The 27268-nt window shown below is 38.1% G+C and overlaps 1 protein-coding gene across 2 annotated transcripts in view; it reads right to left on the bottom strand.

Annotated features, from left to right (window-relative positions):
* Positions 1–4075: 4075 nt before the first annotated feature.
* Positions 4076–27268, bottom strand: part of AP3M2 (adaptor related protein complex 3 subunit mu 2) — a 51683-nt gene continuing 28490 nt past the window's right edge. The window contains exons 1-9 of one of the 2 annotated variants that reach the window (XM_019742060.3): positions 20248–20458; positions 18424–18768; positions 15151–15322; positions 12064–12201; positions 8200–8285; positions 7805–7938; positions 6260–6467; positions 5839–5983; positions 4076–4648 (exon numbers count right to left, since the gene is read on the bottom strand). In XM_019742060.3, coding sequence (XP_019597619.2) covers positions 4548–4648; positions 5839–5983; positions 6260–6467; positions 7805–7938; positions 8200–8285; positions 12064–12201; positions 15151–15322; positions 18424–18696 — 1257 coding nt within the window. In that variant the 5' untranslated portion in view covers positions 18697–18768; positions 20248–20458 and the 3' untranslated portion in view covers positions 4076–4547. Of the gene's footprint in view, positions 4649–5838; positions 5984–6259; positions 6468–7804; positions 7939–8199; positions 8286–12063; positions 12202–15150; positions 15323–18423; positions 18769–20247; positions 20459–27268 lie in introns of those variants that run through there. The other variant, XM_019742061.3, reaches the window with a different exon arrangement.

Here is a 27268-nt window from a genome sequence, read left to right as displayed (position 1 = left end):
ATATGGGGAGTTGAGTAGTACGGTGTGAAGTGCATGAAGAATGTTGGTTGGAATGTGTTATAGGGACTCTGAATGCCAAACTGAGTTGGGACTTTATTTTGTAGGCAAAAGGGAGAGCCACTGAGGTTCTTGCTTACGGGAAGTGAGGAACTGAGCATGCCCTAGGAATATCAAGCAAGTGGTGGCTGGAGAGAGAGCAGACTAGGCAGGGAGACTCCCTTGGACAGCAACCACAGTAAGAGAAAGGAGAGGAAACGATGGGATAAGAACTTAAACATGACATGCTAACATAGCAACGTCCCAATTGTTGGTTCAGATGAGAAGCTAGTATTCAGGCCATCTTTATTCTCATTCTATTTTGCTTTCCTGTTAATCAGAAAAAATTAACTCCCAGATCAGTTCACGCAAATGTGTTACTTCAGGAATGCTGCTTTCTGCTTCTCTTAGACTACTCTATTAACCACTCTTGAGATCTAACCCATATTCCTGGCTGATACCTGACAGTTGTTATCACCAACACCCCAGGTCCAGAAATAAATCTGCTGATGCAATGCTTGCTGTTGGGTAGATTTTGACAGTTTCTTGGAGACAAGCAAAGGTATTTGCAGTTGTCTCTGTCTCTTGAGATGTTGTCAGAATGCTCAGCTTAGAGGTTCTTAGAAGAAAAGTGGTTTCAACTCACAAAACAAAGAGTCTAGGTCTTAAGAGGTTGCGTCTAGAAGGAACAAAACCAACCTCCCTGAATTGTAGTCTCTAGACCAGTTCGATAAACGCAGGTCACAGAAACTTAAGTCACAGATTTCTTGACTTCAGACTGCTCACTTTCAAGTTTTCCTGTGCAAGTGGCAGGTTTTATTTTAGATAGATGTGCATCTCAGCCATTTCAGAGAAACATGGCTCGAGGACAGCAATAAACAAGACTCCTAGCTACTACATCTCCAGCAGGAATTCAGCTTGTTTCATCCCCTCCCCCTTGCATGACAAGCTTCAAGAAATGAACTGAAGCAGTTAGGCCTCCTGGGACGGAAATGCAAAGTTAAAAGGCCTCAGCATTCCTCTGAGTGAAGTCCTGGAAACCACAGACTGGATGGAGACAGTTGCTCAGAAGAGGCGACTGCCTGAGCAACAGGGCCGAGTCCCGGCCGTAGTGCAGCCATACGAAACAGATTCATTTAAATTATACCAAAATATATTTAAAAAGCGACACATCATTATCCGGTGCAGGTTAGAAAATTCAGGATAAAATATCTGGAACTTGTTAGGGGAAGGAAATGGGCATAGGGGGAAATTAAACAGTATTTCCTCATTACCCCCAGCTGGTTAATAAAATAAATAGATGCTAATAGAGCCAAAGAACAAGAAACATCCTCAGATAATTGTGCAATTAGTCTTAATGGGTAAAGGCTAGAGGAACTCAGGTAATTGAAACTGCTTTCTTCCTAGAGCCTCAACCTTAAGTCTGGTTTTCAGAAAGTGTCAGAAACTTTTGGTTCCACGTTTAACTTCAAAAGCCAAAGACTCACACAATCCTCAGAACCTGTAATCTTGGGGAAAGTTTGAGTTTCAAATTCAATTGTCCTTTTAAAATTCTAACAATTAAAAAATTAATTTCATTGCTGGCACTGAGTCACCACCTACTGGCCATACAGCAAAGTACAAGTATAAAATATACCTAGTCACTTAGTCACACCCCAATGCTACCAAGACAGCAAGGCCAAGGGAAGAGATATTAACAATGACTAAGAAAACTAGGATGGAATAATAATAGATAGTAAACACTTTTGATTAGTGAATGGAAAGAAGTCTTAAGAATCTCTTTAAGGCCATGAGGGATTTATAGAAGGAAATTAGTACAGATATGGGATAATCATATCTGTCTACACTTTACAAAGACTTCCAATGTCTTATCTTCCAAGACATCTGCTACAGTTAAGATGTCGATGACCTTGAAGCCGTTTCATGTTTTAATTAATCCACGAAGAAGACCAAGAGCGTGGGGAAAGCATTACAGTGGAAATCAGCAACTTTAACGATTTTGTCTTTTACACACTGGGGAAAAATAATTTGATCTGGACCTTTGTTCTCACCACCTTAAAAATGCCTAATACCAACTTCCCCTATCTTCCAGAGGTAACTAGAGAATCAAACCATACATATGGCTTTAGGTCTGCTGGTTGAAAAATACAAATGTAGTAAGTTCCTCCTGAATTGATTTATTTCTTACTGCTTCTACTGAGGCATGCATGGTATACCATTACCATTAGTCCTAGTAAGAAAACGTTGAGGACATAGAGGACTGGTAAAACTTAATTTTATTAAGACTTAAACCAAGAAGATACTTCTGCACATGTTAAACACATATGGAACTGAACAGCTTGATTGAGACACCCTGCACTACATATGTTAACATGGCTGGGTGGTAGCAATGACTGCACCACACTTCAAAGGTCTGCGACACAGGTGATGTAATAGGTGCTTCATATGCTAAGGCCTGCAGCTCCCATACCCTAGAGACTTTATGTCTCCTTCAGTTCTTCCTTTGAAATTAGGATGCGCTGCCCTGAAGGAAATAAAACAACTGGACTTATGAAACTAAAGAGATTCAGGGACCAAGATTGGTTGTTTCCTGTGAAACTTTAAAATCCTTCAGAGCCCTCAGGAGAAGTAACTCCAAGTATTCTGGAATCCACAGGCAGAGATGTTTCCCCTACCACCGGAGGTGTGTATATGAGACATAAGAATCCTGAACAAATTCTGGAGTGATGGAGCACGAAACACATCTGATTGTATACAGCACAATTTATCCCAGAGGAAAACCACAAAGCAACATTACTCTGCAGCAAAAACAAGTCCAGGAAGTAGGAAAATTAAACTAGCAAAAAAAAAGAAACAACTTGTTTACATATTTGGAAATAGGGCTTTAGGGAAAATTTGCAGGGTTTGGAGAGTATGTCTTCATTTTTCTCCATACACAAAGCAGAGCACAATATTACTACTTCAGCTATAATTTTTAAAAACCTGTCTTTTATACAAATATTTAAATGGGTAACAGACACACTGAACTAGAATAAAAATTATCCATTGGGAAATCCTGAGGTACGCCTTCTGTTGTCATGTTTCTTAAACTGGGTTACACGAGATCAACATGCCCCATCTTCCTATAAGATCAGTTTTATTCAAAGTTTTAGGGGATTTTTTTTTTTTTTTTGCCTTAAAACAAAAATAGACTGGTAGATATCTATTGTTAATAAATACATTAGAGTACAAAACAAAAGAATCTGAGAAAATAACTCTACGGAGCAGCTTCAAGGATGACCCATGCCCTCAATGGCAAGCATTCTTCTTACTTAGGGATGCTGACGGAGAACTTTCGGACAGGATGGCTCAGACTCCAGTACCAGTACAGCACTGACAAATGGACATCAGGGACCACTGGGCTATAGTTGAGGTATACCTTCATGAGGAATGAGCTGGCCATCCACACTCCAATACTATGACGTACAAAATCTGGCTGCCATGGGTTTATGGGATTGGCTTTTCTAAAACTCTCCTCAGGTGACAGGGAAAAGGCTGGTGAATTCTGTAAAGGTGGGATTGTTTTGGGTTAGGGAAAGAGGCATTTCAGGCAACCACCATTGGGAAGAGGACAGGTCACCTTCTCACTGAAGATGACGGACCAACTGCAAAAGGCAAGCAGCAGTTAGTATCTGAAAACTGGCCAGATATAGTTATGGGCTTTAAGGGAAAATCTGATTCTACCGGAGTTTTCCATGTCAATCATGGACTTGAATTTAAGAAGTTTCCAGTTCATTTCTAGAAGTACGAATGTTTGTTGTTGTTGTTGTTGTTTAATATATGAAAGTAGAGGGATCAGAAAGAAACTAACTCAACTCTGTTCTTCCCAAACCTCCTTCATGTGAGACTTGATTGCTTTTCTTGCCACTTTCACTCTAGTGTCCTCATACTTCTTTAATGCTGTTTCCTCTTTCTTCTCCCTCATAGATCAGATCCTTCACTGGCCTGTCCTTGACTAACATTCATTTTCTTCCAAGCTCCCTTCCTTTCCTTTCCTTCCTTTCTTTCTCTCTCTCTCTCTCTCTCTCTCTCTCTCTCTCTCTCTCTCTCTCTCTCTCTCTCTCCCCCCCCCCCTTTCTTTCTAATCTTTCTTTCCACTTTAAAAAACAGTAACAAAGAAGTCTTTCGTTGGCTTTAGATAATTAAAGCCAAGCAAGTAACAAATGCTAGTCTTTTCCTATGGTAACCACGTTAAAAATCGTTAAATATGGTATCAAGCATCTCTGGCCTCCCTCCATCGCACAGGTCTTCTGTAAGAGCCGAATTGCTGCTGATTGTGTCAGTTCTGTCCAGCGCTCCCTGGCGACCCTTTTCTCCCTTGATTAGTTCCATGGCACTGAAGGCTAAGGAAAAAAGGGAGCGGATGAATCCAGAAGGGGACTGACCTAGGAGACAGGCTGATATTTTTTTACTTTTAGACAAGTAAGAAATGAAAAAGTGTTCATGACTGTTCCCTTCGTAAAACTCTCCCTTCAGGTTCGAACTTGGAATTTTCCAGCTTTGGTCATGTATTTTATGCCCTTAAAGGGTTTGTACTTTTCTCCGTACATATCCAGACGGTTCACTTTGAGTCCTGGAAGGAAAGGAAAATATGACATAAGCATTATTCAAAAGAAGCATGTAGCATAACTTTAAATTCATTTCAATTCAAAGAGATCAGTGGACTAGAGATAGTTGTAACAATGAAGCAGAAAAATAGTTTCCTTTATTTATACCACGTGAATGAAGCTAACAGATTCTTCACTCTTGGTACATAACACTGATCATAAAAAATTGCTCCAACCAAAAATTATCCTTTTAGAAGACCTGTTCCTGAAATAGAAAGTTCAGAAAGTTATATACAGACTGAAATGAGGGTTAAAGGAAAAATAAGGCCACTGCATGCTTTTCTCAAGTTACTGGATGGAGTACATGAATTAATAATAACAACAAAAATCAGTGAATTAATAATGAAATTATACCTAAATGAATGACTAATGAAAAATAATGAATAAACGAATGCTTCCTAGTAGTCTCACTGTACTAAGCAAAAAATATTTTACATTATATAGAGCTCTAAAGTTTGTTAAGAGTTTTAAGATGAAAGAGGTTATAATTTAAGTGAATTCTAATCACTTAAATTAGACAAGGTCTGTTGGTAAAGAAAAACAGGAACTTCATATAAAGCTCAAGTCATCTCCTGTCTATCTTACAGAATTGTTCTGAGGATTAAATAATAGATGAAAAGAGCTTAAAACAGTGCGTGGCACTTAATAAATGCCCAGTAAGTGGTAACTATTATTCTTACTATTATCCTAAGGTAGGTGTAGACTATAGTGGACTGACGTGGATAGGCCCAAGGGTTCTAAATGATAATAAAAGCAAATGGGAAAGGCCTCTGAAATTGAGAGAAAGGAGAGGAAATTATTCTTTTCAGCTACCAGCTGAGAGTGCAGAAGCACTCCCATACTGAAAACCTTGGGAACCTCAAATTGACAACCCTAGGATTCTACAACTGCCTGGGAACACCTACGCCTACCAATATTGTTTCTTTCTCATCTGTCTTAGACACTTTTATTCAAGTCACTTAAGCCAACTTCAAAGTAAGGATTGCAAATTTTCCCCAGAAATTTGCTAGAACAGGTTTTACTACAGATTACACATCAGGTAATGAAAACAAACTTTGTGAATGGGGAGCCACCAGAAGGCTTTTTGATGTCTGTGCCTTATTGGAGAAAGCCATTTCTGTTCTCTTCAAAGCCACCTAAGCTGTGGGGCACTTACCAGAAATGGCCAGCTGCTGGATCTTGAACTGCAGGTTAATTGTGGGGTTCTCATCTGGTTTGGAAGCTCCAGCCTGAAGACTCATGGTCCCCTTCAAACTTGGTAGCTTTTGGGGATTTATTTTTCCTACATCCCAAGACAGCATCTTCAAATTAAAAAACAAGCAGAAGTTTCAGTGGAACCCTTCCTGGGAGGCAGTTGAGCTCTAACGTCAGGGTATCTGTTCACAATATTAGAAGCTGCTTCTAGGGTGTTTTTCAACAGAGAACACTATTTGTTATCGTAAATTATCTCAAGGAGAAAACAACGTCCCTTTGATTAATCTCCCCTTTCCACAAGGGATAAGGTCTATGTGGAGAGCTCCTGCAGAGTTATTTCTATTTAACATCAGCAATTCAAAACCTCCTGCTTATTCTCCTACCTTGGTAACTGGGTCAAATGTGTGTGTCCCCTGAGAGGGAGTGAGGCTCATATTCAGGACCCCTTTGGGCATCTGGCTGGTGACAATCACTCCCTCGATGGTCTTCCCCATAGTCTGCTTAGGTCCTACCGTTATTTCAAAGCGTCCAAGTGAACTACTGTCCCGGAAACTGATGTTATGTTTGACATACACTGGAATTGCCACCAAACTGGAAAAGACAAAAGCCCATTTCATTAACGCATTGGAAAAATGGCAACCTTTCCTCCTTTTTTGCCCTGTTGGCGGCTTTTCCTCCCTTACCCACTCCCTTATTCTTTGTCTTAAAAATTAAGCACAGAAACAGAACCTCTAGCAATCTTTGATGATTATATTTTTTTATTTATTTTTTATTTTCTTGGGTAAAACTACGATGCTGTCTTAGTAAGTAAACTAACTCTTCTAATGACTGGATAATATCAACAAAGTCAAAGAATATACTAAGCCTACTATGAGAAAGGCACTATAAACAGAAATTAGGAGCCACTGTATTTCTATGTTTTACTTTGTGACATGTGATCAATAATTATTTGTACTTGGGAGAGGAATATTTGTACATCATGGACATTTCATAACTTCTTGAGAGAGCTTTTACTTGACCTCATCTGATCCTTACAGAACCCTATGAAGGAGGGTAGGTTGTCATGATTTGACAGAAGAGGAAATAGGGAAGCCACAGAATAATACTAAAGTAGTGACAGTTTTTAACACCTATTGAGCACTTCCCGAGTGCCAAGAATGCTAAATGCTTTCTATTATCTCATTTACTCTTCCCCATAAGATCGAAGTAGGTGCTGCTACTACCCTGATTTTATAGATGAATACTGATATCCTTATACTTAACTGAGGTTAAGTAACTTATCCAAGGTCACATATCATAAGCACCGAAGGTGAGGTTTAAGTCTAGGCAGTCTGATTCCAGAGCCTTTGCTCTCAAGCACTCAGATATTTTCCTAAATTGTTTATTCCAAATCACACAGGAAGGTGTTGGTGGCTCTGAGGTCTCGTGGCTCTCTTCAGGCCGCAGACCTTCTAGTAAGGGCTTCCCAAAACCCTTCGACTTCATATTACAGAGACTGTTTAAGACCAAAAATCAGTGCATTTTGTCGTTTCTGTTGCATTATTTAATGCTTCTTTTGGTTCAGAGGGGGACTGAATACAGGTGTATTCAGATTCCAATTTAAGAAAAAAATGTTCTTGTTTAGACATATAATCAAAACAACACAAATAATAGCAGAAAACTCGAGGAGTACTTATTTTGTGATAAGCACTATTTAGATTCTCTTACTTAACCCTCAGAACAAGGGACTTTTATTATTTTCAACTTACAGATAAGAAAACAGACACAGAAAGATTAAGCGATTCACCTGAGGTTACCCTATTAGTAAGTATAGAAGCTGGAATTTGAACCCAGGTAACTCCAGAGCCAGAGTTCTTAATCACTACAGATAATGTTTCCACACATACCCATATACACAGATTCCGTTCTTAATTATAAGGGCTGCTTACTTCTGCGCACTGACATGGTAAGAGAGCAGGCGAAAGTTTCCATCGGGAGGGATGAAGGAGAGGATACGCTCGGATTCCCAGCGCTTGAAGCGAACACAAGGATGGAAGCTCACATCATCCAGTAACCTGGGGTTCTATAGTTACCAGGCAAGGAAAAGCAAGAAATAGGAATTAAACATCCATATTTCTTTCGGGAGTAATTTAGATGCTGTTCTTATTAAAACACACACACACACATTCTGTAGTTACTTATAGAAAATTCAAGGCTGACGTAAGTTTTGTGGCTGTCCTTAGTTATTGCTTCTTGCTCCATTTCATTCTTACCACTCACTCTGTGTTTCCAAAAGCATTTAACTTCCCATCCCAAGAACTAAATCTCTGGTCCAGGCTTTTACCATGAAGGAAAGTGTAAGGTCTGGCATTCCTGTCAGCTTGACACAGGCATCAATCACCCCCTGGATCTCCGCAGTGACTGTGGAACCTGAGACGGGAGCAAGACAGGAGGTAAGAGGTTACGCAACTCTTCCCTGTCTTTCCTGACTTATTTCCTCCCTCCTTTACTTTCTCTTGCCCTTCCCAACTTATTTCCTTCCTCCCTCCCTCCCTCATTCTCTTTCTTCTTTCCTTCTGTCCCTCCATCCAATTCATCTACCTAATCCATATGTCCATCCTTCCAAACATTTATCAACTGCATGTTAAGTATGAGACACTAATATGAAGTAATGGGGATAAAAGATTAATAAGATAGTTATTAGCCTAAAGAAGTTTTCAGTCTAGTACCAGAATCCAACAGAGAACATCATTATCTTAACCAATGGTTCAAAAAATTTCATACCAGAAACTGCTCTCCCTGATGTCACCAATGAGCTTTGCTGCTAAATCGAATGGACACTTTTGGTCTTTATCCTACGTACAGGATCTCTCCGTAGCATTTGTCAACAGTGACTCCCTCTTCCTTTTCAAAATCCTCCCCTCTCCAACGTTTCTACTTTTCTAGCTCCTCTTCCTCTTTCTGTTTCTTCTCACATCCTTTAAATGTCTATGCTTTTTCATAGTTCTGAACTTCTCTTTTCTTTCACTCAACCCTCCCCTGGGGTTACTTTATCTACTTCCCAATCTTCAGTTTTCATTGATGGCCAATTATTTCCTAATCTTTTATTCCAGTTTAGCCAATTGGACACCTCCACTTGGATGTCATGGAGGCACTTTAAACTAATCCTGTTGCTGAAGTTAGAAAGAAAATCCTTGACCCCTTCTACTTCTTCAGTGCCCATATCCAATCAATGATCAATTCCTCTTTTATGACTCGTCTCTTAAACCTATTCATTCCTCTTCATTCTCACTACCATTGTTGATATCCATATTTGTGACTTACTCAACAGCCTCCCGCTTTTTCTGCCTTCAGTCTTACCCCACTTCAAGCCATTCTTCACACTGTAGCCAGATTGACAGTTCTAAACTACAAATCTGTTCAAGTTACTCCCCAATTTAAACCTTTTCAATTGCTCTAAATAGTTCTCCTTAAAATAGCATATAAGACTTCATGATCTAGCCATCTAGTTGTTGATTTGTTTTTTAACTTTTTTTATTGAGGTAAAACTTAGAGTAAAATGTAAAAATCTTAAGTGTACAGCTCAATGAATGTTTAAATATGTACACACCTATGAAATACCACCCACACCAAGATGTGGAACCTTTGTAGCATCCCAGCATGCTCTTCTTGCCCAACCTAGTTAATTCGAGTTCTTAAAACTCGATTACTGTAGATTAAGTCGCACCTGTTCTCAAACTTCATATAAATGTATACAACTGTATATAACCTTATGCATCTGAGTTTCTTGCTTGACACTGTGAGATTCATTCATGTTGCTGGGTGTATCAGTAGTTCATTTTTGCATTACTATACCGTTTTCCATAATGGCTGTACCAATTTACATTCCCACCAACAGTGTACAAGGGTTCCCTGTTCTCCACATCATTGCCAACACTTATATTTTGTCTTTTTAAAAAGATTTTCATTAAAATATAGTTAACATACAACATTCTATTAGTTTCAGGTGTCCACCATAGTTACTCAACATGTCTATATCTAAAGAAGCGATCACCATGATAAGTCCAGCAACCATCTGACACCGTACTATGCTGTCACAATATTGACTATATTCCCCATGCTGTACATTACATCCCCATGACTTATTTGTTTTACACCTGGAAATTTGGACCTCTTATTCCCCTTCACATTTTTTCCTCCCTTTGTTAAATAATGTTGAAAATCTTTCTTTTTTACTATCTTTTTTTAAATTAAATTTGTTGGGGTGACAATGGTTAGCAAAATGATATAAAATTATTTTTCAATTACAGTTGATATCCAATATTATTTTATATTAGTTTCAGGTGTACAGCATGGTGGTTAGACATTTGTATAATTCATTTGTTGAGAAACTTTGCTGACAACAATGTAATAATAATGATAGTGATGTAACGGGAGATATCATCAATGTGAGGGTATCGTAAGTGAGAATCATGTAGAGAAAAGAAACGGCTGAGGATCCCTGGATATAAGCAAGGGAAAAAGCAATTAACCCCTTCACTGCAAATGAAAGACACCAAATATAACACATATTTGAAGATGAGATATAGAAACTCTCAAACAGGAAAGCAAACCCATCAATTAAGTCATTATATTAATTTCAGGAGTACAGCATAGTGGTTAGACATTTACATAATTTAAGAAGTAACCCCCCTGACTAGTCTAGTACCCACCTGGCACTATACATAGTTATTACAATATTATTGACTATATTTTTTATGCTATACCCTACATCCCATTCTAATTGGTATGAGGCGACATTTCATTGTAGTTTTTGATTCGCATTTCCCTGATGATTAATTATGTTGAGCACCTCTTCATTTACCTGCTGGCCAACTGTATGTCTTCTTTTGAAAAATGTCTATTCAGGTCTTATGTCCACTTTTAAATCACATTATGTTTTTTGTTTTGTTTTGCTATTGAGTCGTATGAATTCCTTATATATTTTGGATATTAGTCCCTTAACAGGTTTACAAGTTAGATAGATGGTTTACAAGTATTTTCTCCCATGTGTAGGCTGCCTTTTCACTCTGCTGTTTCCTTTGCTGTGCAGGAGCTTTTTAGTTTAATGCAGTCCAACTTGTTTATTTTTGCTTTTGTTGCCGTTGCTTTTGGTGTTGTAACTAAAAAAATCATTGCCCAGATCAGTGTCAGGAAGCTTTTTCCCTATCATTTCTTCCGATAGTTTTACAGTTTCATGTCTTATGTTTAAGTCTTGAAACCATTTTGAATTGATTTCTATATATGGTGTACAATAAGGGTTCAATTTTATTCTTCTGTAGGTGGACAGTTTTCCCAACACCATTTAATGAAGAGACTATCCTTCCCCCATTGTATATTCTTGGCACTCTTGTAGAAGATTGGTTTATTGTAAATGCATGGTTTTATTTCTGAGCTGTATATTCTGTCTCATAGGTCTATATATCTCATTTTATGTCAGTACCATACTGTTTTGATTAACATAGTTTTGTAATATATTTTGAAATCAGGAAATGTGAAGTCTCCAGCTTTGTTCTTGCTCAAGACTGCTTTGGCTACTTGGGGTCTTTCTTGGTTCCATATGAATTTTAGGATTGTTTTTTCGATTTCTGTAAAGAATGCCATTGGGATTTTGATGGGGATAGCACTGAATCTATAGATCACTTTGGGTATCATGGACATTATAATAATATTCATTCTTCCAATCTGTGAATACAAATGTCTTTCTATTTATCTGTGTCTTTAATTTTCTTCATTAATGTTTTATAATTTTCAGTGTACAAATCTTTCACCTCTTTGGTTAAGTTTATTCCTAAGTATTTTATTCTTTTTTTTTTTTTGCTATTTTAAATAGGACCGTTTTTTAAATTTCCTTTTAGAATAATCTGTGGTTTGTACTTAGAAATGCCACTACTTTTATATGTTGATTGTTTATCCTGCAACTTTACTGAATTTATTAGTTCTAACAGTTGTTGGTTGAGTCTTTAGGGGTTTCTACATAGATGATCATGTCATCTGCATCATGATATTTAAGTCCATTCTCAGTATTTAGCACAGTGCCTGACACAAAGTAGGCACTAACTTAAAATGAAAGATTTTGAATGGGGCATAATTCTGATGATAGCAAGCATTATGTGAAAGGGACCCCTTTCAATTTTTATAATTCTGAGAACAGAATAAAAGCACCTACCTGATTTATCAATGATGGCATCAATCTCTTCAATCACATCAAAATAAGCTTCATTGTTGGTATATTTCACCCCCGTCCGTCGCCAAGGCACCACCGACAGCTGCCCAGTGGGAAGCTGATCACCCACATTGGTGCTTCCTGAGACAATGAATATTACTGTAATTTCATTCCAATTTGATAATTAGATGTAACCAATTATCTAATAATCATAGAACACTTCCCTAGAAGCTTCTACGCTCCCACGATTCATGCACACAACTGAAGAAAATTGTAAAATATGATGAGAATTTTCCCAACTTCTACATGGGTAACCTAGTCTATTTTAAAAACTTGTCGCCATCTGGTCTGCCTTCTCAAGCAGAATTAAGGTTAAAAAAGTTACCTGAGTAACAGATATCATATTTTGGTTTTGAAAGTAACTTGAACTTGGTCTCTCAAATTCCACAATAGCTTGCAGCTTAAATAATGTATTGGCTTTCAGCAGGGATGGTAATCTACATATTGATATAAAATTTTCATGGGTAAATACAGTATTCTAATTTGAGGTAGGCTCTTAGGTACATTTATGTTAGGTATTAAAATGTATACATCAACATAATTTCTCTTATACCAATACTGAAACTTAAGAATAAAAATTAGATCTTTCCCTGTCTATAAGAACTGTAAATCCATTCCTTAACTTGTTTCCCCCCCCCCACAGGCATCAAAAATATATATATATATTTTTTTTTAATTTAAAGATTCTATATTAAAATTATGAAATAGTACAACTAATTCAAAATCTATTTCCTTCTTATTTAACCTGGATATTTTTAATCTAAAGAAAGAAACAACAAACACACATCTATTTAGCTGTTTACAAACATTTCAGCTTTTCAAAAGTGGTTCTCAGATACCTTTTTCTAGATTTAACTGAGATTCAGGAAAATGACTTCATATTATTTATAAATGATTCAGGCACTAACAAAGCTTTTAAGGTTTAAAACGAGCCCAGAATATTGAAAACACAAACAAATTTGTTTTCTTAAACAGATGCACTAGGAATTAAAACATATCATCAAACTATAATTAAATCAGTCTGATAATAGGGCAGGGAAGCCTAAAACAAAAGATCAAGAATCCATAATGACTTAGTACAAGATAAAAATATCATTTGAAAATGGGGGAAAGGATAAATTATATAATGAATGTTGCTAGGAAAACTGACAATTTGGAGAAATAAACATAGAACTTTACCTTATATTGTATACCAAGATAATTTTCAAATGGATTAAAAAAATCCAAAAATAAAACCATAAAAGAACTAAAAGAAAATATATTTTTTATAAAAGAAGATCCAAAAGACATTCTCCTATGTTTTCTTTTAAGAATTATAAAGTTTGTTTGGTTTAACTCTTTGCTCTAGATGGAACTTATTTTGTGTATAGAATGAGTAAGGGGACTTCATTTTTTTTCTGTATCAAAGCTGACTGTCCCAATACAATGTACTTAACAATTGGTCCCCTGGACTACTGATTTGATATATGACCACATCTATCTATACCAATTTCCTATAAAAGCTAGGGTCTGTTTCTGGACTTTCTATTTTATCCCAATCATCTATTTGTCTATTACTGGGGCACTACTATATTTTTTAAAATACCAAAACTTCATACTACTCGTATATATCTATTCTATGAGTTTTTGTCTTGTGTACCTTATGAACTTAATATATCTTGATATTTGACAGGGCAAATCTTTCCAATCTCTTTGTAATTCTTTTTCAAAATTATCCTAGCTGTTCTTGCATATTTATACTTTTTAAAACACACTTTTCAATCAGTTTGTCAAATTCCATTAAAAACCTATTTATATATTTAGTGAGACCCAAAATGTAAAACCTTAATGAAGCAGAATAATTTTACTAAATCAAAAATTTTTTTAATGTGGCTAAACAACATGATGAACAATGTCAAATGACAAGGGGCAGATTGTGAGAAAATATCTGTAACAGAGTTTTCAAAATATATAAAGAACTCTTACAAACTATCAGGTATATTTCCAATATATGATAGTTTAATATCCTTAAATGGAAGGAGTTCTTTTAAATTAGAATAAAAAAAGAAAAACATTTCAACCAAAAAAAAAAAAAAATGGGCAAGGGATACTAAAATGTAATTCACAATAGAGGAAAAATAATCAATAAACATTTGAACAGGTTTTAACCTTCTTAGTAATAAAAAATGAGTATGTAAGTAAGATATCACTAAACTTAAATGGCCAAAGTTTTTAAAACATTAATAATAAAATAATAATGAGAATAATAACAATAATAATAATACAAAAGTTGACTAGAGTACACAGAAATTGCTACTGAAAGTATAAATTAGTGTAACTTTTCTGGAGGGCAATTTGGTACAATGAATTAAACTCCTTAAAATGTGCACACTCTTTTATCCAGCACTTCTATTTTTAGTACTGAAAAGAGACCATCCTAGATGTACACAATGATGTAAGTATAAGAATGCTAATTGCTTGTTATTTGAAAAAAGGAAAAATCAGAAATATCATAAATAGGGACTGAGTAAATAACTTAGAGTCTATTCTATATGACATAAAATTGTAAAGTCACTAAAAATGATGTAGAATAGTTATCATTATGGGATAAAGTTCACAAAATATTGGTAAAAGGTTAAAAAATATACAAGAGTGGATGGATGATGGTTTATCCATCCACCATCATCCATCAGTCTAGAAAAGACAAAAAAAAATATACACCAGTTTGTTATAAGTGTGGTGAGATTAAGAGTTATTTTTATGTTCTTTGTGTTTTTCTGTATTTCTAATGTTTCTACAATAATCATGTTTTTTCTATAATTGGAAAAAATTATTTCTAAAGGAGAACACTTCATTCTGACATTCAAGACAGGATATTTTCTACATAACAAAAATCTATTTCAGGTCATACTCAAAGACCATAAAGAACAAAATTAAGGCACCTAGACATTTGAGATCCCCAAAGATAAATACTTAAAACAATGCACAATACTGAAGTAAGCCACACCCCGGATGGCAGCAGCTTTCTGTGGGTTTCCCCCTTTTCCATACCTGTTATGGTGTTGACAACTGTTCGAAGGATAGTGGGAGGCTTTATCAGTTCTTTGAGGATGTTTGACTCGGTAGCTAATGGAAACCCATTGTCAAGCATCTCTTCCAATACCTCATAAACCACAACCACATTGTCTTTGATCACTGGCTCTGAACAGACTCCAAAATAATCCTGATGAAAATACAAGATATACATTTATCACTCAGAGACTATATTAAGTGAAAGAATGTTCCTAGAGAATAAGGATCTAGTCCTGCCCATATGTGTTTACTCAATGTTTCTGGGATAGTCTTCTACAATGAGGGAATGAAGCATAACCCCAGTTCTCTTAGGGAGTTGATTTGGTAGAAAGAACACTGGACTGGCTTATAGTACTAGCGTCATTACTAACTTCTTTTATAAACTAGAGTAAGTCATTTAACCTCTTTGGGTTAGTTTCTTCAACTAGATAAAATATGCTGAATACAAAACTGAATCTAGACTATTATATGTGCTATGAACAAGAATTTGAAAGAACTATGCAAAATGATAATAATGTGATAATGATTGGACCTAAAAATCTTTTAACCCTTACTGTAGTGCTATGCCTTAACATTCATGCAGCTAATAAGAACTGAGAAGGAAATAAAATAAAATGAGGAGGATGAGCTAGCATACCAGATAATCTCTTTGGATCATCCCTACTCTACGATGCTAGGATTCTAAGAACGCTTTGTACCTTTATTAACAAAAGGTAAATGTAGATACTAAGTTATCTGGGTTGTGGAAAAAGCACTGGATTCCAATCAGATTAAGTCATGCAAACTAATTTGGGTCTTGATTTCTTTAATAGCATAATAAGGATAATACCACTGGATGCACAAGGATGTTGTAAGAACAGAGTATGATTGATTCAACGATAATATATACAAAAGTGCTTTGTAAACTTAAAAGCACTATATGTAAAGTGTGACACATGATGAAATCATTTACAAAGAAATGCTTGTAGTCATTTGGTGTGCTCTTCTAGCAATGTCAGTCATGTCTTCTACTGGATCTCTGAGACGATCATACAACCCTCTTTGAATTCATCCACTGAATGGAAATTTACCCTTTTTGAGAAAGCCCATTCTATTCATGCATAGTTCTGATTATTAGAAAGTTCTTTCTTTTGCTAAACTAAAATTTGCTTCCTAAATCTGCCTTACAGGACAAGTTTATATAACAATGAATTAAATTTATTTGAAGATACAGTTATTTGAAGACATCTACAGGCTTCCACTTCAATTTTTTTTCTCATGGCTAAATTCCCTGCTTGATCCTTCCATTGTTGATGCTATAGTATGGTTTCTAGATCGTTTTACCATCTTGCCATTTCTTTGAATATGCTCTAGTTTTCCAATATTCTCCCAAATTATGACACCCAAAATTGACTGCGGACTCCAGATGTGATCTATATTATATCAGATAATGTCAATTATCAGAGCCATTCCAATATCCAAGAGCATTTTGTGTTTCTAAAACAAAACATTTCTTCCTTAAAAAATGAGGAATTAAGGGGGGAAAAGGTTACACATTTCCTTCCCAAGAGTGATTTTATTTTGAAAAATGAATAAAATACCTCACTAGATTTTATAAATCAGATGGAACATGAATTGAGCAGTTGAAAAGGAGACTTTTTAAGTATGACAAACTGCTATAGCAAAAGTCATTGCAATTGTATAGCTGAAACTCTTCCATTATATTCTAGTCCAAGAAAAATAATACAGCCAGAGAGAACACACATCAGATAAGACATCAAAATCAGAATGTATCCATTCAAAAATGACAAACTCTGAAGTCCCAAACTTCCAAACTAGCCACTTTACTGTTTTCCTGAATTTTTCTGTGGTTTCAACTAGATTAAACAACTTCTCTTACTTCCTGTCTTGTATTAGATTGGTGCAAAAGTAATTGCAGTTTAAAAAATTAAAAATAATTGCAAAAACCGCAATTACTTTTGCACCAAACTGAAAATTAATTACGTAATATTGGTATGACAACATGAAGCTGAAGCTGAGTTTCACCAATGGGACTGTTAATCTTAGGAAGGGCTAAAGTATCATGTGGAAATCATAACAAGGCCCAGTTAGAGTGGTTTAAGATCGTAACTACTAGGTTTTTCTACTTACAGTCCCTCCACAAATTGGGGCTTACAATTCTCAGGTTTTCACTGTGGGAAGGACCTAGTATACCAGGACCTAGTATACCACATGAGAACTGGAATCCCAGAATAGAACTATCAGAAAATATTTGTGGGAAAAATTATAAAACATAATTCTCTTGGAACGAAAGCTGTTCCAGACATGTGATGTAGATATGAGTGCAAATGAAAGGACTCTTTGACTTGTTTTAAAATTTTTATCGTCTTCTTCTCCAATTCCACAATTTCTGTATTCATATGACTAATTCCAGACCTCACATGACAAGAAGTTGAACCAAAGGGCCCTTGCTTCTCATTTCTCATTTGAATTATGCAAATAACCACAACAGTTAGAAGTTGAGAAATTTTTTTAAGGAGAGGATTCCACTGTCTGAATTCAGAGTCTGGGCAGCCTAAAATCCTGTGCTATAAACGGTACTGACATCCTAGTATAACTAACCTCCCCTGTACCTACTCCTCAGGATCTTCAAATCTATTCCTGAAACAAAAACTTAAAATGAAAGCTGTATCTTGTAAAATGTATTACTTAAATTCTTAACGGGTACGGAAGATTTTCCAGTCTTAAGTTTGCTCATCACTAGTGCTCCTGTGCTGTGGGTAAGCACCCCAGACCCAAGATGAAGTGTGGATGCACAAATTTCCCCTGCCAGGGAGAGTGAAAAGAAGCATTACTTAGCTTTTCTACTTAAAAAAAAAATACATATCTTTACACACTCATCACTTTTTGATACAACTCAAAGAAACATAGTTAACAATGGTCAGCATCAAGTTCACTATTTAAAAAAAAACAATAAACTAAACTCCTCTGATTTGTGAAAAAAGTAGGACAATTCCAATCTCAAGAACTGAAATGACTGTACACAATCTACCCAGTAGGGTTCCTCTCTCATGCAACAGGTTCAAAGTATTCAATTTTAGATGCAGTCAATTCCATAAATCGAAGCAAGAATCTTATCAAATGGGAGAGGAAGTGAGCAATGTCAGAGTTTTGCTTTTTTTACAAGTTCCTTATTGAGGCTGAATACAATGGAAACAGAGCTAGACAGATACTTTATAATTTACATGTATGAACGTCTTCACATTCACATACCTGAAATGTGTCCACTACTCGGTGAAGAAATTCAATGACAAATAGAGGAGGGACCTCCGTCTGGATCACAGCCACAAAAAAGATCTTGTGCCGGTAAACACTTAAGAGATAGTGGTGAGGGGTAGGGATAACTGGTGGTACGTTTTCTGCCTCAGTAGCTCTCTCTTGTGCCTCAAAAAAGTAATCACAAACAGAAAGACTGACCACACTTTTCCAATGTTTCTCCAGGAAAATATCTCCTGAGGAGTTGATCAAGAAAAGGCTATGAATCATGGTGGAGATTGACAGTGAGAGAAGAAAGTCTTTCTCAGTCTGAAAGCCTCAGGACTCCGCAAACTTTCAACCCTAAAAACAAAAGAAGCTATGATCAGTTTCATTCAACCAAAACACCTTCCCCATCTTTTCCAGCAATCCAAGTCTTACCCATCTTTCAAAACTAGACTCAAGTCTTCCTCTACTGCATGAGCCTGAAGTATCCCTCCCTAGAATTCCTAAGGATAATTATTAGCCATCTTGTCAATCGAGCATATACTTCCTAGTTATCCTTACTAGTACCTGAATCATATCCATTTAAAGTTCAACTTAATTTTGGGATGTGTATTTTCTTAACTGGACTAGAAACTCCTCGAGAAAAAAGACCATGCCTCATGTTTTTCTGTCACCTCATTGCGTATAAGAGGGCTTCAAAGAACATGAATGAGTTTCATGTATTTGACCACAACTCACACATACATAAGAAATATTTATGCTTGTTCAGTCTCCTATGGTAGGCAGCCATTAACCAAATATGGCCATTGAGCAACTGAAATGTGGCTGGTCTGAAATGATATGTTCTGTAAATGTAAGACATACACCAGATTTTGAAGGCTTTGCATGAAAATGAGAATTTAAGATATCTTACCAATCATTTAATACTGATTACATTAATGTCAATTTAATATTGATATTTGGATATATTGGGTTAAACAAAATGTATTACAATTAATTTAACCTGTTTATTTTTTAATGTGGTTACTAGAAAATGTAAAATTACATAGTATGTAGCTTACATTATATTTCTATTGGACAGCACTTGTCCATGAAATGGAAAGCTGTCATTGTGGTCTCTATACATTCAGGCAGACCCCATTCTCTAAGTATTTGTTATACACAAGGCTCTGCATTGGATGCCTTAAAAAATAAAATCCCTCTGGGAGACAGGGATAGCATCTCTACGATGCCAGTCCCCAGGATGAGGCAACCACGCTAGACCCCAACTGGGAACATTCCCCGAACTGTCCGCGAACTGACCCAGCAGGTCAACCTCGAAGACCTGATGTACCAAGTGCCCCAGCGCTAGCATAATCCCTCTGCGGGTGGACAAGACTGCGGGAGGAAGGAGAAGCTGCGAGTAGCTAGGATGTGGAGGAGATGAGGTGGCTGCCAAAGTGGGTTATTTTTGCGCTGGTCCCAGCCCAGCCGCCTGCGAACCAGGGATGGAGGCCCTTTGGGGCCGGGGTGGACGAGGGGGCGGATTTAAGGTGTGCGCACGTTCGGAAGGTGAAAAGAGTCGCCAGTATGCACACATGTGTTGCCATGACAACAGTGTTCCTTCCTCCCTCAGCCATCAGGTCGTGGGAGCGGGCCACCTCCGCACACCGGTACTCAGTCCCTTACCTCTCCCTACCGCACCCCGCAGCGCGGAGTGTCAGTCCGGCAGCATCCCGTGGCCCTGCCCCTACCGCGCGTGCCCCCGCCCAACCCTCGCGCGCCCTAGCCCGAACCCCGGTGGGCTGCGGGCCCGTGCCGCCCCCACCCCGGACCCGGGTCATCAGCCCTCCTTACCCGGCCTTGCTCTTCGCCGCTCTCACCGTTCCGCTGAGCGAACAGGCCCGCTCCCACCCCCCCCACCCCCCCCCGCCCCGCCGCTGTATGCCCGCCGATTGGCTGGCCCGCGGGCCTCGTGCCAGAGACCAAGGTCTGAAAGCCTCGGATTGGGCGTCGGTGATCCGATCTTCCCCTCTGATTGATCGCTGTCCACCGCTAACCCTGTTCTGTAGCTCAAGCCCCCAATTGGCCGTTGTTGAGGTTTAGGTAATCTCGGATTGGTTCAGCTCTGTGGCACCAAGCCCTGATTGGCTGTCGTGAACAGTCAGCTAGCGCAGGGCTTATAATTACCCAGTCACAAAGGGCAGAGCTGGCTGCCACCTGCGTAACCGCGGAATGCTCCTGGTGGGGGATGCTAAAAGTATGATTTCCAGGGCACGATTTAGCGATAGTATATTATGGATAATAAATCATGAGCAGTAATTATTCTCCATTAGATAAGTGCATTTAAAAAGGGACATGATGCCTTTTCATTTATGTGCATTGGTAAAAGGGGCATGAGTGGCAGCTCCTCACACAGGACCGTGATAAATGTTTGTTGATGGTGGTATGGATTGTCGTCTGCCATATTGGGAAAGGGCAGATAGTTGGCTAATTCTGAACTAAGTAAAAAGAGAAAACCCAAAATCAAAATGGCTGAATGATGTGGCATCTGTAAGCTTAAGGAATCTGGTGCCAGACCGAGAAAGTACCTTAACTTCTCTAAACTTCAAGTTACTCACTTATCAAATCAGGACACTAATAGTACTAACTTCATAGAGTTCCTGAGGATTGAATTAGAAAAGGGTTAGCAATTGTTACTACCTAAGAAGCAGCACAAGTACAATCAAAAGTGGTTACTAAGCAATGTGTGTGTAAGGTGCAGAAATGCAATAACTGCTGTGGGCATTTCTCATTCATTCATTGAATTAACATTTACTAAGAGCCTTCCATGTATCAAGCCCTCTGTTGGAGATGCTGCAATAACTAATATCACAGGCATAGTCTCTGTTGTCACAGAGCCTAGCTGGGAAGAGAAATGAGAAGCAAGTAATTGCAAAACAGTGCAATGAGCAAGGAGCACATGTTGGGCAGTTGGGGAGTGGGTGGTGGTTGCTGGTAGAGGGGGCTGCCCTGGAGTCAAGGATTCCCATTGGGGTGGAAGGACAGAGAGAAGAGCACATGTGAAAAGCTTGAGAGATGAGAGATTGAACGATAGCTGAGTTAGAATGGGAGAAAGAGTGCAGACTTTCTTTTTTTCCCCCCCTAAAATGAGATGAGGAAGACAAGTTGGAGCCAGGTGGTGGGGAGCTTTGTAATAATTGTTAATAGTTATAAAGCACTATGTGCCATGCACTGTCCATTCATTCCATTAATATTTAGAAGGTTCTATGTACCAGGCACTGTTCCAAAACTTGGATACATAACACCGGTGAATATAAGACAAAAATCCTTGCTCTGGTAGAACTTAACATTCTAATGAGGAAAGACAGATAATAATCAATAAACAAAACAAAGTATATATTATGTTAGGAGGTGATAAGTGCAATGGAAACAAAACAAAAGGGAGATCCACTTGAGCAAAGACTTGGGAGTTAGCTACCGGGATACTTGAGGGAAGAGCATTCCAGTAAAGGGAATAAGCAGTGCAAAAGGCCTTAAGACCACAGCGTGCTTGCGGAGTCCCAGGAACCGTAAGGATGATAGTGTGGCTTGAGTAGAATAAATAAGAGGTAAAGTAGGAGATAAGTTTGCAGGGTCGAGGGAGGGGAACCAGATTACATTTATCAATCTGCTGGGTTAAGAAGAGACTGTAAATGGGCCAGGGTGGAAGGAGACCAGTAAGAAGGCTGCTGCAATAATTGAGGTGAGAGTAACCTAATTGGGCCAGGGTGTGACCACGGAGGTGTGAGGAGCAGTCAGGTTCTGTAGACAGCCTGAAGGAGAAACTAGCTGGATTTCCTATAGATGGGATATGGGGAGTAACGAGAGAAAAGTGAAAGATGACTAAGCCTGAGCCTCTGGAAGGATAGTACCATGAACTGATATTAAAAGGACTATAGATGAATCAGGTTTGAAGGAAACAATCGGGAGTTCAGTTTTGGACATGATAAGTTTGATATATCTATAGCTCTATTAGCCATCCAAGTGGAGATATTGAGAAGGCAGCTAGATATATATGAGTCTAGGGTTCAGGAGAGAGGTCAGAGCTGGAGATATAAATTGGGGAGTTATCAGTATATGGATATTTAAATCTGTGAGACCAACCGCGACGACTAAGGGAGTGAGCATGACTAAAGGAGTTGAAGTGACTAAGGGAATCCAGGGCACTCCAAATTTCAGAGTTTATAGAGGAGAGGAAGATCCAGATTCATTTAATCTTCCCAATACCCCTAAAAGGGGTATCTCCAGCTCAAAAAGGAATTACTGTTATGATCCCCTTTTTATAGATGAGAAAACTGCAGGGAGCGCTTAAGTAACTTGCCAAAGGTCAAGTAAGCAGGTAGGTAGCTGAGCTGGAATTCAAGTGCACAGGAAGATCAAAGCAATCTGTCTCAGATTGCACACCTCCTGCCTCTCTTATAAGCCTGGGGGCCCATTGAAGAAATGTTAAATGGGACAGTGAAGACCATGCATATGGGATGGATTGGAGAAGGTCAAGCTTGGCAGCAGGGAGATCATTGAAACTATTGCAGGAATCCACCTGAGAGACACTGGTGGCTGCAACCAGGATGGGGCACTGGAGAGAAGTGAACAAGTTCCAGAGGTGTTTTGGAGGTAGAATGATAGGGATTGGGGATTCATTGAAAGTGAGTGGTGAGGAAGAATGAGGAATCAAAGATTATTCCTGGGTTTCTGATATGGGTAACTATGTGGATGGAAGTGTCATTTGTTGAGAGGGAGGTCACTGGCAGAGAGGAGCAGTGAAGATAGGGAGAGATGGCATGAGTTCAGTCATAGCAATGCCCAGGGTCATGTAGCAGTCAACACTCGGATATTTGTTGAGTTGAATCAAGCAACATAGAATTGGGGAGCTTGTGTAGTAAATTCTCATGGTTTTAAGAGACACCACAACAAATCATCGACAAATGGTAAGTCTATTTTAGTTGTATGTGTAAAACTCTCTAGGAAAATATTTTCTAAAGCTGCCACTGACACAATCCCAGTGTTGAACAGCCCTCGCTGCCGAGAAATTTTTCTATCATGAAAAGCCAATCCCAGCTATCAAGCTTCCTTGGGAATGATAATTAATTAATTAATTTTTTTTGGGGGGTGGGCATGTGAGACAACAGTGGCCTTGCTCACTGAAAAAGACATTTTAAAGGGGCTCTGCAATGGGACCCCAACACACTTCTCTGGCTTTGACACTTCCTCTTCTGTCCATGTGTGCTACTTTTGCATCAAACCTTACCACTGGCCCCAGATGGAGAAATGGAATGCCTACCTTCCATGTCTTTGTTCTCACTGATCCTTCTCCTTGGCATGCATTCATCTCTTACTCATCCTGTTTGTGGGAATTCTCTCCAGCCCCTAAGGCTTAGCCATATGTTTTCTCCTCCACAAAGTCTGTCCCAAGCACGATACCCACATATTGGAAGTAATTTCTCCCTCTGTGATTAAATAGCCTTTCACGGCTCTTTCGTGTAACCTACAGTGCTTTTGACACCTGCCTTGTATTCGTGTATGCAATCTGATCACCATAAATGGATTGTAAACTTTTGAAAACCATAGTGTACATGTCTCAGTGCCTTATATACATTCATCCATCTATTAAACTAACATTTGGGGGAGGGCTTACTACCTCCTGGACACTAAGGAGATTAAAAAAAATAATAATAAAGCATGTCTTCAAGGAGCTTACAATTAAATATGGAGGGAAAATCTACAGACCAGCTCCCCTTAAAAAATCAAAACCAGCTCCTTTAAGGCTGCCCATGAAAGAAACCTGTTCTTGTGGAGAGGAGGACCTGAACTTGACATCTCTACTCTCAATAAAGAGACCCGTCTTCCCCTTAGGGATTTCCCACTACTGGCTGCAGCCCACACCATGCTGGACTTGGGAGGCTCGATAGCCCTTTAACTCTTCAACACCGGTGTCAACACACTAGTTTTGTTAAATTTCCCATAGTAGAGCAAAGACAAGGTTGGACATTTATACAAAAATTGTCTGAAATCTTGGAGATAATAAAACCGTAATGAACAGAAAGAGTAACATGCAAGTAATAATGTAACTCATAAGATGTGATGTAGTCAGGGTATCTTGGGATACACACCTGTTTCCAGGTGGCAGAGGTTCTCTGTAAATCCTCTTACTCAGGAGCCTCAGCAAGGCCATCTCAAGTTCCTGAAATCCAAACCCTGCCTGACAAGAAGACAGCAGCATCCTTCTCTTGGCAGACTCAGGCTGGCCGACTGATTCCAGTCTCCTGAGGAAAGTAATTGCTACACCAAATGGCCCCTACCCTACACAATGAACCCCAGGAACATCCAACTGTGAAGCCCCACTGACACCTCAGGGGCATGGCATTATTCTATGGCTTCGTACTAGACACTCCTGCATACTCTGTTTACATTCTTTGCTTTCGTGACCTCATGTGTGTAAGAACTCTTTTAATGATGACAACTCTTGATTTTATATGTCCAACCTCAACCTCTTCACACACCTTCTGACCCTCATATCCAATTACCCACTTGATAGCTCCACTTAGGTGCCTCGCAGACATCCTAATAGGGCAAAAAGGAACTCTTTGAGTTTCCTTCTCAAATCTGTTCCTTCCTCCAGCCCTACTCTACCTTGTTTCCTCCATCTTAGTAAATGACATCATTATTCATTCAACTACTCAAACCAATATCCTCCACAAATTATCCTTAAGCCCTCCAGTACCCTCATCCCCTCTTCTAACCAGAAGCAAACCCTGTTGATTCTATCTCTAAGGTATATCAAGAAACCATCCTCTCTCCAACTTCACTGCCACCACCATAGTCCAGACGACCATTGCCTTTTGCCTGAAAGACGATGAACCCTCCCAGTTCCACTCTCATCCCCCTTCGATCTATTTTCTATGCAGCAGCAAAAGTGAGCTCTTGTTTTTGTTTTTTATTCTTTTTAAAATCAGTTTTATTGAGATACAACATATATTCCACTCACCCTTTTAAGATGGTTTTAGTATTTTCACAGAATTGTGCAACCATTGCCATAATCTAATTTTAGAACATTTTCGTAACCCCAAGAAGAAGTCCTGTACTCATAAGCGGTCACTTTCCTTTTTCCCCCAAATTCCCTGTGCTTGGCAACAACTAATCTACTTTCTGTCTCTATAGCTTTGCTTATATTGGACATTACGTATAAATGGAATCATGCAATATGTGAACTTTTATGATTGCCTTCCTTTTTATTTTGAGAAGTTATCCTTATTTTATGTAAGCAAGAAATATTTATTGAAGATCTATACTATGCAAACAATGACAATAAATATTTATGCTATGGTTATTCCCCTTTGAAGACCTCATTATAAACAGGCATGTGGAGAAAGAAAAGATAATAGTGACCAATTATTTTGGAATTAGGATATGTGCTTAAAGGAAAAGAAGTATATTTATAATCCTAAAATGAGCAGTTAGGGCAAATGTGACCATAATTCATTCCTGTACTTTATTTATTTATCTTCACTCCCTTCACCCATTTCTCCACCCCCCCATCCCTCTCTTCTGGCAACCACCAGCCTATAACCTATATTTATGAGGTGGGTTTTTTTTTTTAATTCTACATATAAGAGAAACCATATGGTATTTGTCTCTGTCTGATTTATTTCATTAGCATAATGCCCTCAAGTTTCATCCATATTGTTGCAAATGGCAAGATTTCATTTTTTATGGCTGAATATTCCATTATGTTCCATTATGTATATAAAATATATAGCAATATGTATTTATTTTGACATATATACATATATGTCAAAATTTCTTTATCCATTCACCCATTGATGGATGGACACTTAGTTTTTGCCCATATCTTAGCTATTGTAAATAGTGCTGCAATGAACTTGGGGATGCGTATATGTTTTCAAGTTAGTGTCTTCATTTTCTTTGAATAAATACCCAGAAATGGAATTGTTGGATCATATGGTGGCTCTATTTTTAATTTTGTGAGGAATCTCCATACTGTTTTTCATAGTGGCTGCACCAATTTACGTTCCCAGCAATAGTGCACAAGGGTTCCCTTTTCTCCACAGTCTCATCAACACTTGCTATTTCTTGTCTTTTTGATAATAGCTATTCTAACAAGTATGAGGTAATATCTCATTGTGGTTTTGATTTACATTTCCCTGTTGATTAATGATGTTGAGCATCTTTTCATATATCTGTTGGCCATCTGTATGTGTTATTGGAGAAGTGTCTATTCAGATCTTCTTCCCCTTTTAAAGTCAAATTGTTTGGGTTTCTGCTATTGAGTTGTATGAGTGCTTTATATATTTTGAATATTAACCCTTTACCAGATTTTTGATTTGTAAATATTTTTTCCATTCAGTAGGTTGCCTTTTCATTTTGTTGAAGATATTCTTTGTTGTGCAGAAGCTTTTTAGTTTGATGTAGTCCCACTTGTCTATTTTTGCTTTTGTTGCTTTTACTTTTTGTGTCAGATTTAGAAATTATTGCCAAGGCCTATGTCAGGAAAAAGCATTTGACAAAATTTAACATCCATTTATGATAAAAACTCTCAGCGAAGCAGGTATAGAGAAATGTACCTCAACATAATAAAGGCCATATATGATGAGCCCACAGCTAACATCATACTAAATAGCCAAAAGCTGAAAGTTTTTCCTCTAAGATCAGGAACTAGACAAGGATGCCCACTCTTGCCACTTTTGTTCAACATAGCATTGGAATTCCTAGCCAGAACAATTAGGCAAGAAAAAGAAATAAAAGGCATTCAAATTGGAAAGGAAGAAGAAAAAGTGTCACTTTTTACAGATGACATAAGATTATATGTAGAAAACCC

This window comes from Rhinolophus sinicus, chromosome 16 (genome assembly GCF_057876585.1).
Source record: "Rhinolophus sinicus isolate RSI-liver-muscle chromosome 16, RSI-T2T, whole genome shotgun sequence".
Lineage (NCBI taxonomy): Eukaryota > Metazoa > Chordata > Mammalia > Chiroptera > Rhinolophidae > Rhinolophus > Rhinolophus sinicus.
Note: the sequence above shows the minus strand (reverse complement) of the source record. Positions and strands in the feature narration are given on the sequence as shown.